General features: G+C 41.8%; 1 protein-coding gene and 1 long non-coding RNA gene across 5 annotated transcripts in view; one reads left to right on the top strand and one right to left on the bottom strand.

Annotated features, from left to right (window-relative positions):
• Positions 1-5,637: 5,637 nt before the first annotated feature.
• On the bottom strand, positions 5,638-8,181 carry LOC125695713 (cytochrome c). 2 transcript variants are annotated; one of them, XM_048950559.1, is made up of 3 exons: positions 8,072-8,181; positions 7,026-7,202; positions 5,638-6,858 (listed from the first exon to the last, which is right to left on the bottom strand). In XM_048950559.1, exons 2-3 carry the CDS (start codon positions 7,192-7,194, stop codon positions 6,710-6,712), a joined length of 318 nt encoding a protein of 105 aa, XP_048806516.1. In that variant the 5' UTR covers positions 7,195-7,202; positions 8,072-8,181; the 3' UTR covers positions 5,638-6,709. The 2 variants fall into 2 exon arrangements, with proteins under 2 accessions (XP_048806516.1, XP_048806515.1); XM_048950558.1 differs by having other exon boundaries at positions 8,047-8,177.
• A 114-nt stretch (positions 8,182-8,295) lies between these two features.
• The window catches only part of LOC125695714 (uncharacterized), a 195,299-nt gene continuing 192,071 nt past the window's right edge, over positions 8,296-11,523 (top strand). For all 3 annotated transcript variants that reach the window (XR_007378043.1, XR_007378042.1, XR_007378041.1), the window contains exon 1: positions 8,296-8,432. This is a non-coding gene — a long non-coding RNA (uncharacterized LOC125695714). The remainder of the gene's footprint in view (positions 8,433-11,523) is intronic.

Consider the following 11,523-nt stretch of genomic DNA (forward strand, 5'->3'; position numbering starts at 1 on the left):
CTGTAGTGTAACTCAAGCACATTGTGTAAGTGGAGACATTGGGCTCCGGTGTTGCAGAAGAAGGATCAGAGCTTGCAGCTCTGCAAAATATCATTTGATACGTGGACTGAGTAAATATCACACCATGCCTCAGCTGGCTGATTTGCTAACGTGGAACCTATTACCCTAAAATAAGTGACAGCAAAATACAGACTGCTGGAGACAGGTAACCTCATCTGGGTGATTTCACCAGCTGAAGCAAAATTGAATGCAACCAGCCAAAGGAAAATTTACTGAACACAGGGAGTTGCCAAACTTTCAGTTGCAGGTAGGTGAGTTTATTTCTTACTGTTTCTAGGCTTCCACTGCTTCTCCTTTCAGACTGGACTACCTGGCACTACTAATTAGGCTAAAGCATAGGCACAGTGCTAATCCTGATAAATGCTGAACATGTAATGAGAATATGTAATATCTCATCCTTTACTAACCTTGTTTCATTTCCACTTTGTTTCCCCTTTCTTTCCTTCATTTGTGTCATCTTGATTTCTATCCTATGACCCTGTTCTGTTGTTGAAGACTTCTCTCTATCCTTGATAGATTTTCTGATATGGAAGAATCTCTTAACTGCAAAACCCAACCTTTGGATTGTTCTATGAACCTTTGCTTTGTTCTACAGGGAGTTGTTTCAGATGTGTCATCGGCATGCTGGTATACAAAGATGTGTCATCTTTCTGAGAACTCAGAGTGGCAGCACATACACATACAAACTAAAATTTTAATGTCTGCTCACACGTCTTCTAATAGGCACTGAAATACAAGCTTAGACCTAATACAAGATTTGAACACCCACAAAGGCTCAAGGCCTTGAGTATTGCAAAGCTGCCCTTTTTTATTATTATTATTTTTTTAGAAAATAGTGGGAGATGGGATTCCCAACTAGCACTCATACTCAACATTTTATTTTGAGTTGTAATCTGTATGATTTGACATGAAAAAAAAACATGATCTTGACGCTGCAAATGCCTTATATTTAGGTATGTGCCAGAAAAGCAACTCAGATGGTTGACCACCCAGCTACGTATTCTAGCTAATTAAGGTTCGCACTCAAGATTTTAAGTGTCTGTTTCCCTAGGACCTTAAATTGCAACAATGCTAGTATATACTCATATGATATGATATATCATGGTTTTCTGAGCAGTTGGAGCCTATCATCAAATATTATTTATGTATTAAAAACAGGACAAAGCTTATTTTTAACAAAGATTGATGTGTTCCTACCTAAATGCTAGTGAAGAAACTACTAAAATCTGTATATCCGTTTCAGGCATGATTCTTTAAAGACAACATCGGGGGGAGCTCCACAGCAGGAACAAAGCCTAAGTATGCATTGGAGGTCCCCACTTTTGATTAAGAATCTCTTAACAGTCAGAAAGTAACATTATCCCTTCTAACTGAAAGAATCTTTTACAATATGAATACGTTGAAATTTAATATAAGCTACCTCGAACTTGAGTTAGCCTGATGAAATATGAAACACGTATCAGGCTTAAGAATTCAGAAGACATTTCCATGCATCCAGCTGTATTAATAATCTCCAGCACTTTTTGCTGAGCACTTCCAGTAAAAGTGCTTTTTGTACAGATGAATGTTGCCTTTCAAACGGTCGAAGGCTCGTTCAAAATTGCTTTCAAGTACCTGTTACGAATTTCTTCTGCTTTTTAGTACATTGGCTCCCTCTTCTGTTCATTTGGTGTAAACAACAAAGTGATCAGTTGTTAGTTGGTCGCCAGCACCTAATGTGATTCTTTTTGGAAACAGGTTCCAAAAGCTTACAGAAAAGATTATTTCCAGGTATCCTAATGAAGGATACAATCACTCTTCAATATATAAGAACACCTGGGTCAAAAAGAGTGATATACACAGAGGAATCAACTAAAATGCAATTGCATGAAGGGTTGTTAAAAAGCAAACCCTCCAATGAATTTTAAAAAATCGTATTTTAAATGATGAAAAAGACAAATTAGCATTTCCAAGTTAAATGATTTTTCAGAAACTGGAAAAAAGTCCACTACAGAATTAAGAGACATTGAAATTAGAGAGTTTATTTGAGCACTGAAGTACCTGCAGTTCAGCCAAAACAGAAGATAATATATCTATATTATATATATATCTATATATAATATATAAGAATAAATTATAGAATTAGCATGAAATAAGAAAAGACCTAGTAGGTAAACTAACTAATGAATACTTCTAAACAAGAAACAGAATTTAACATTAGTGACTATGGCAAAAGTCTGTAGAATTGAAAATGTGGTACCTTTCCTTTAAAAATAGCACTGGCAAAATCTTCAGGCTTAATATCAATAGAAGGTAAGCTGACAACATAATTGGAGTTAAAATGTCAGAGTCCCATAAGGAACATGTTACAGCATGAAGAAGTCTGATTTCCATTTCCTTCTGCTTTCTGAGCAACAAATCAGCAGTAGAATGAAAAACGCAAGAAAAGCTGTCAGGGAAAGGCTGGTTCCAGTCAGCGTCAGCACATGGCTGCAATGCTGAGGTGACAACAATGATATTTTTTAAATTTACCATATGTAGTGCATTCTTCTTATTTGTCTGGAAGCACTACGTATCAGGTAAAGTGGTCCCAGATTATTGCTCAGCTCTCACGTTGCAGCTCACCTTAAATAAGACCTGACATCTAAAAGCCATGTAAAACTCTACCTGCTTGTTAGCCTTAATGAAAACTGAGTTAAAGAAGATCAGCAAAAGTCAATGGAAGACCAACTAAAAATCATCAGACGTTAAAAGAACAGTCACAGCTGACCGAGGACAGAAGCAGTAAATTTCTGTAGGGTACCATAAAGATGAGAACATTCTTCTGTTCAACAGCTTTTGGGTGCTTAAGACCCACTGGCAGTATGGCGACTTGAGGGCAGCACAGTCTAACATACAAAAGTATGTTTCAAGACCTGGATGACCAGGAGGAAGAAAACACATCGAGAAAGTGGGTGATTCTGATGGTAAGAGAGCAGGGGTTCACACTGCCTCATCAAACAAACACTGGCCGACAGCAGAAAGCTGCAGCAAAAACTATTAATAAGATATAGAATACCTTGAGTATTGATTTCTGATCTCCACTGCCAAGTTTATTTTTATACATGTTTAAAATTAAATGCATAAACAATCTGGAAAGCACACAACTTCTTCCCTGCTCCAAGGTATGTGTTTTGAACACTGTGCTACAGGTAGGTCCCATTACTTGTTTTTTTTTCCAGTTCTGCTTTGGCATAAAGACAGCACCAAAAGAAGCAGAGAACACTTTTGTTGTAGCGCGTGTTCACCTTGATGTTTAAAACAGTATTCTAGGAATTCAGGGATGTCAGTTGGCATCCTGTCACCAATACAAACGTGTAATCCAAGTCTCTCACCTCTGGTGAAACCTCTAATCAGAAACTAATTATTTGAAAGGCAACCATTATATTTTCTCTGTTTCAGAGCAAAATAATTGTGGGAAAAATAATCCATGCAAGTACTTACATGCAAGCAGTGAATCACGAGCAGATGGATGTAGCCATCTCAGTCCCAGTTCAGACGTGACTGCTGGAAAAGGACAAGACTGCATACAGGTTCTCTTGCTAGCACTGGGCTGCTCTCCTCTCAGAATACCCTGGTTTTCAGGGTATCAGTTTTAAACTGTTCTACTCATCCTATATGCAGCAACATAAAGAATTTGGTTGGTTTAGGTCCTGGAAGAGTTTTTTGAATGCATTTTAAAGGCAAATGACCCAGCTTAATTGAAGTAAATGTGTGCACTTTAATGACCTTTGATATATATGATAAGACTAGAATATCTGATAATTCCTTTACAAGTTCAATCTCCTTGCCTTCCCATAAGAGAAGCCTAACATATCACATTTGTTTGGACAACTGATACTATATTTTGTAACAAAAATAAAAAAAACCTTCAGCCAAAGTGTCTATCTACAATGGTGTGAGTTGCTACAAATGCAGATTCCCCAAATGCAGCTGTTTGCAGTGAGATCACATGAATCTCACTCTAAGATGGAGCTTCTATATCATTAAATTTCACCAGGATGCATAACTAATAACTTCCATGATTTCAAAATTCTCCTGTTTCATTCTGGTTTTGAAAAGTAATATTTTGAAAAGGTGTACATTTGATGGCATAGTCCCATTAAAATCCCATCTTTATGGGATTGTGCAATGTTTGGTGCCTCGATTCCTTAATTCGCAACTATAATTTACTGAAATTCCACGTTTTTAGACTGAAAACATTGCACTTGCTGCTTCATAAAACATAAGCTTTCTGTTCAGTAAAACTTGAAACCAAAGAACAAAATACTGACTATACAGTCAATTCCTTCCCTACTCCCACCCCCTCCCAAAAACAAAACAAAAACCCAACCAAGAAACCAACCAAAAAGTACCACCCAGGTACTTGCATTCATACCAGCCTCAATAAGTGACAATTTTACATTTTTCCATTTCAGTATTCCTACCTTGCTGAGCCACTTGCAGTAATGCTGTGGTAGCACGCTTGCCCAATGGTGTCAAGTAGAATGGAAGCTAACTATTTAGTACAACAAATCTCATGAACTGTTGCTATCCAGCACTGTATGCATAGAAAAATGACATTTTAACAGTGAAGTCTTTCTCCCCTTTCAACAGTATGCATTAGCATGAACTTCACTCCTGTAAAAAGGCTGTAAGATACGGATAAAAGCAACTAAGTGTACTACTACCTTAGGACAAAGGATCATTCTCCCTTTTCCTGGAGTTTTTTTCTGATGTGACATAATCTCATTTGTGCAGACTTAAATGCCGTCTAACTGCAAAATCCTCCTCAGAATATGTTTCTTCTTCACCCTTAGCAGAGAAGAACAACAGCTTTCTAAGTGTTGCAGTTTCATAAAGGTGCCAATGGAACAGTTCCACAGTACTCTTTTATAATCCATCTTACAAAGACTGTAGAGCTGGGTAAGGTTATGTTCTGCATCTAGGGCTGTTCTATCAGGGTTCTGACAGTGAAAAACCAACAAGTTCTGCATAGCCATAGAGGTGCAATAAAAACATCACTTCCAAAGACTGTGCAGTGTCTAACAACTACAGCTTGAAGGTATATCTGAAGTTCTGTTGGTTTTTTGTTTGTTCAACATGCTTAATATCAAGTCTTCCTTCCTATTTGCATGAAACACTACTTGCACATTCAGTTTGAAAAAAAATTAAGAAAAAAATAATCACAAAACATCACAAAGCAACCATCCAGACTTCTCAGCGGTCTTTCTTCCACTTATTGTGAACAACAGCCCTTTCCAACTCAGTTGCTAAACATTCTGTTCTGACATAACTTGAGAATTCCACCAACTTTACAGCACAGCTTCAAGATATTTTGAGTTTCCAGTTTTATCCAATTAAAGAAGCACAGCAAAGGCAACACTGGAAGAAGAGCCTAGCTTTGCTGGTTCTAGTTCAAAATACTTTCTAACTGTGCCACATTTCCAAGTGCTTTTCACACCAGCATTCCCACCACACTATTAGTGTTTACTTTTTTCAAGCTGAGCTTTTGCTTGTCCTTTAGTGACATAAAGCCTGTACAACCCCACCATTTCTGTTTCAGACACATACAGCAAATAAGACTTTGAATTCTTTTAATTTACAAGATTGATCGCTCTTAGTTGTGCCTTACTGTTGATACACAGTAAATACATTCATCTGAACAATTTGCTTAGTCTGAAAAAAAGAAAAAGCAATTAAAACACTAACGTACTACTTAACACTGTTGATGACACAGTCAGGCACAGAAGACCGTTTCCTAATAGCCTACCAGTGCATTTATTGCTGTGCGTCTCAATCAGCAGTTGTGTGTAACAGTAGATTTTAGGTTAATGCTACTGCTGAAATAAGATTTATCAACTCTCAGCTCAGCCTTTTGTAGTTACCTTTCCAGAAGAAATGTTTCTTCTTTCATTCACTATACTACAAATATTTCTTCTCTGGAGATCTACTGAACACAGAGTTTCAATAACATTCGAAAAGATGTAAAAATGACACTGGAGAACTCTAGTCTACTGGTGCATGCAACTGTGAAAGTCCAGATAAATCAAGTAACATGTTTCTCCTAGACTGAAGGAGCTGGGCACAAGTGTCATTTTACAAGTAGCACTTGAGATGCATTCTTACCCCAAGCTTTAGATAGATTAATATGCACCACAACACCTACAACTGATCAGTTCAGAAAAATATTTTAAAGTCTTTGTTTACTTTTAAATCTTTACAGAAGACTTATGGTGGAAGATGCCAAGACCCACTCTGCTTTTTTTTTTTTTTTTTTTTTTTTTTTTAACCTTGAAGAGTTGGGTTATCAAAGCTATTATACTTTTGACAGTTACTTGTTAGATACTTTTTTTTGTTGTTGTTTTAAACAATGAAGAGGCAGGAATTTATTTTTTTTTTTTTAATTTCATGATTAAGAACAACTGAACATTATACTCATTTAAATCAACCCAGTTACATAGCTTACATAAGTTAACGGCTGCCAAGTGTGTTCATCAGTAACCCACCATGAGTGACATTATGTGATGGGCAAAACTGATTTTAAGGTTAGACATGGTATACATAAAAATAGAAAGTTTAAAAACCAATCTTGTCACAGACATTTCCATTGCCATCTCCTTTGTGAAATAAATAAGGCAGCAGATAACTTTTATTTTGAAGTGGCATCTTTGAGATATGCTATTAAGTCTACTCTCTCAGACTTCTTCTTGATACCCGCGAAAATCATCTTCGTTCCTGGGATGTACTTCTTTGGATTTTCCAAATACTCCATCAGAGTATCCTCACCCCAAGTGATACCTGGCAAAAAAAAAAAAAGAAGAAATAAGAAAAAACAAGTGACTTGAAAGTGAAATGAACACTTTTTTTTTTCTGGTCATTCCCATTATTTTGCTTTCTGCAGGTTTCAGTACTTCTGACTATCATCAAGAACCACCAGTAGCTCAGGGGAGCTGTTTTACATTTACCTTTGTTCTTATTAGCATCTGTGTAAGAGAAGCCCTCAGCTTGTCCTGTTTTGCGTCCAAACAGGCCATGGAGATTGGGTCCAGTCTTGTGTTTGCCTCCTTTTTCAACTGTATGGCACTGGGAACATTTCTGGACAAAAATCTTCTTGCCCTTCTCAATATCTCCCATTGTCAGTACTAGACCAGGAACATATACAGAGGTCAAAATCACAATATCAAGGTCAACTACTCATCAGAAACATTAAAAAGGTTCACATTGGTTTACAAATCTGCAGCTACAGTCCATCAATCTGGTAACACTCCTGAATGCCTTCCAGACACGAGTTATAGCTCTTTGAAGATTTGCATAGAACCATTAGACTATGTAAAAGGTACTAGGGTCACAGACTTTATGCCTGAAGAACAGGAAAAAAAAAAAACCAAAACCATGCCTCAGCTCAAGTATGCCCCAGAGCATTTAAGAAGCACGGCAGTGACTTTTGAAGTGCAAATTGAGCACAAGTTCTAGGTATAGCTTGAGCAACAACAACCGCGGGGCATCCCAGTCACCAACAGCCTCGCGTAAAGGACAGAACCGCTCCCGTTCCCACTCCCGCAGGGCAGCGCGCCGCCTCGGAAGCGCCGAGAGCGGCACCACCGCACAGCGCCCAACTGCTAGCCCAGTCCAGGATGACCTTGAGGCGAGCGGCTCGCCCGGAGCGGTCACCTCACGGTGGGACGAGGGCCGGCCCAGCAGCTTCGCCTACAGCGAGGCTCCGCGCACCTCCCCAGGCCCCCCAGGATGCGGCGCCCCGAGAGGCGCTAGGCCCAGCCGTGACCTTCCGCTGCCAGCTGAGGCCGCGCCTCCGGGATCCTCGCGAGCCGCTATCCAGGCAGGCGGCAGAACCGCCCGGCCCCGTCCCTCATCACACCTTTCCCGCCTAACGGTCCCGCCAGGCCGCGTAGTGGCACCAGACTCGGACACCGCCACTTGGAGGTCAGAGCCTGATCGCCCACAGGCCTCGCCTGACGCCGCCCGCACCTGCCTAGCCTGCCGCTCCGCTTACGCTGCGCCCACGGCGGTGACTACGAGTCCAGCTGCCCCACACCGTCCGACTTCTACGCCCAAGGACACGCCGGACTCCGCTCTATGTAAGCCGGTGTCGCTGCAGCCAAACCGCGCCGGCACCCCACCCGCCCACTCTGGCTCGGTAGGCAATCAAATGCAGCCAGCTGAACTTCTGATTGGTTAAAGCACCTGTCCTTCAGGGATGACGTCACGACGCTTGCGAGTAGCGGGGTAGGTTGCGACAGCGAGCGCCGAGCTCCCTCTCCTACTACTTCCGGCGGAAAACGACTAGCGGAACTCCTCTACGTAAAGGCAGACGCGAAGCGCGGGACGCCTGCAACGCATGCGCACAACGGAAGGTGAGGCAAGTGTCGCGCGGCTCCCCGATCACGCTCTGACCTCAGCTGGTGGTGGCGTGGCGGTGGGTGGGGCCCGGGCCGTTACCGTGACCGTGACGTCAGCCACTCTCGGCGGCTTTCGGGTGGGGGGAGAGTTGGGCTTCCGTGAGGACGCTGCACTGTTTGGGGCGAGTTCTGTGTGGCTTCCGAAGGGAGTAAAGGGTGGAGGAAGCTTCACAGTTGGTAAAAGTGATGCTAAGGTATTTCCTCACGTGGTGGGCGTGCAATATCTGCCTGCTGTGAAGCGTTAATGATTAATGCCGTCGCCAACTGTAAAGCTACTAAAATAAAGTTATTTTGCTTATGATGTGTTGTTAAATGTATGTCAGTGAGGTCCAAGGGAGCTGACTGAAAGGGTCACCTTGACTTCTGCCGTTGCTGAATTCCAGTCTCAAGACTCCCAGAACTATGGCTGGAAGATTAAAAGCTAAAGACATTGTGTTTAGTTTGGTGTTTGGTTGTTTTTTTAATAAGGCCTGTGTGTCTGCAATGCTTCTTGGCATTGGGTGTATGTAACAGGATCCTGAGGCTCATGGTAAGTCTTCCATCACAGAGCAGGAGGTGCCTTTTAAGCTGCCTTAAGAACTGACAGAAGTGTAAACTCTTAAGCTTCTTTAAGCACTCAATGAGGGCTGATGCAGGCTGCTTGGAGGACTTGGTGAGCACTGGTGCCTGCTGACATCCACTCAAAAGGTCTGTTCTTCGCTGCAGGCAGACTTGAAGGATGTGTGATTCACCATTTTGATTGGGTTTTGGTGTCTAAATGTGTATGCTCTGTACTAAGCATTGTGTCTTGAGCCTTCTTGAGCCTCACAGTTACCGCTTCTGATCCAGGTGGAAGAACACTGTAGCAATGTTCATTCCTTTTCTGAGGGAGTCATAGACCCATCTGAGCTGAAAGGGACTCTAAAAGGCCATCCAGACCAGCTCGAGGGCAGTGAACAGGGACATCTGCAGCTAGATCAGGTGCTCAAAGCCCTGTCCCACCTGACCATGAATGTCTCCAGGAATAGGGCACCCACCACCTCTCTGGGCATAAAAATATAGTAGTTCAGTAGAATCACAGAGTTGCAAGGTTGGAAAGGACCTACAGGATCATCTTAATCCAGCCGTCCTCTCGTCACCATTACTGCCACAAGCTACTAAACCATATCTTGTAGCTCCTCATCCAGATGCGTCTTGAACACTGCCAGGGACAGCAGCTCCATCGCCTCCCTGGGCAGGCCATTCCAGTGCCTGGCCACTCTCTGAGAGAAAAAGTTTTTCCTTATGTCTAATCTAAATCTCCCCTGGCAAACCTGTAGCCATTTCCTCAGGTCCTGGCTAAACCTCTCCTCATCGCAACCTCCCTTCAGGTAGTTGTAGAATGCAATAAGGTCTCCCCTGAGCCTGAGCGTCCTCTTCTCCAGACTAAGCAATTCCAGTTCCCTCAGCCACTCCTCATAAGGCTTGTGCTCCAGACCCCTCACCAATTTCACTGCCCTTCTCTGGACACACTCCAGGGCCTCAATGTCTTGCTGGTAGTGAGGGGCCAAAAACTGAACATAGTACTTGAGGTGTAGCCTCACCAGAGCTGAGTACCGGGGCAAAGTAGATGTATTTTCACTAGTAAGGACTGGCATGTCAGATGGGGAGAACCTGATTTGTTTACACCTACTTTGCTTTAACTGAGTGTGAGTGTGTGTGACAGTGGGAAGAACTAGTGTGCTATGCAGCAGAAGGTGCAAGAAGGGGGTGGTTGTTCAAGGTGCCCAGTGTTTTGTTTTTGGAAACATTCTGCAGTAGGACAGATTAGTAATGAAATGTTGCCCTTCTGTGCTAGACACAGGATTTGTAGTGTATAATTTGCATGGATCCTGCATAAGTTTTATGACTTCCTCAATAGCACAGAATAGGTGGAATTTCTGGAGGCTGTGCAGAAGGCAAAGTCAGGGCTTTTGTGTCTTTATGTGTTTGCATTGCAGAAGTAAACTGAAATTACTCAACACATTTTCAGTGCACTGTTACTTTTCTAGATGTAATAAAATTAATTGGGATATTTACTTTCATGTGGTTTGCCTGGAACAACTGTGTTTTAAGCTTTCAGTTATTCACAGTGGTTGTACCTTAAACAACTTCATCTTTTTATTAACTCAGATTATTTCAAACTGGAATGATTATTTTGCAGCTTATTTATGCTTATTGCAATGTAATTTTGTTCTGAAAGAAGGGAAAATAAAACAAATATATACCAAAGTACAGCTTAGAGGAAACATAAAACATCCAACCAGTTCTCTTCAGAGGTACACTGCAGATGAAAGAGGAAAGATCACCTTCTTGGGACTAGGCTGGAATTCAGGAGATCATGATTTATTTCTCAGTTTTGTGATATATATCTTGTGTTGTCTTGAAAAAAATATCCTTTTTCAAATGAAAAATGTGTTATTAAAACGAATATCTGGATTGCACTCAATGTATATTTTTCCATTATTGAAAAGATAAAAGCTTTTGTCAAGATAAAAAGCATTGTAGAATCATCAATCCTTAGGGGTTGGAAGGGACCTTTAACGGCCATTTTGTTCCCTCACAGTGAGCAGGGACACCACAGCTAGATCAGGTTGCTCAGGTCCTGATCCAGCCTTTTCTTGAAACTCTCCAGGGATGGGGCATCCACCACCTCTCTGGGCACCTTGTGCCAGTGCCTCACTACCCTCAGTATAGAAGACTTTTTCCTTGTATCTAACTTTAATCTCCCCTCTTTAAGCTTGAAACCATTTCCCCTCGTTCTGTCACCACAAACACTGCTGAAGAGTCTGTCCCCTTTTTTCCTGTAGCTCCTCTTCAGATACTGAAAGGCCTCTATCATGTCATCTCGGAGCCTTCTCTTCTGAAGGCTGAACAGCCCCAGCTTTTTCAGCCTGTCCTCGTAGGGGAGGTGTTCCATCCCTTGGGTCGGTTTTGTGGCCCTTGTCTGGACATGCTCCAACAGATCTATGTTTCTCTTGTACTAAGAGCTCCACATCTGAACACAGTACTCCAGGTGAGGTCTCACCAGCACAGAGCAGACAGATAT

Source organism: Lagopus muta, chromosome 7 (assembly GCF_023343835.1).
Source record: "Lagopus muta isolate bLagMut1 chromosome 7, bLagMut1 primary, whole genome shotgun sequence".
In the NCBI taxonomy this organism is placed as follows: domain Eukaryota; kingdom Metazoa; phylum Chordata; class Aves; order Galliformes; family Phasianidae; genus Lagopus; species Lagopus muta.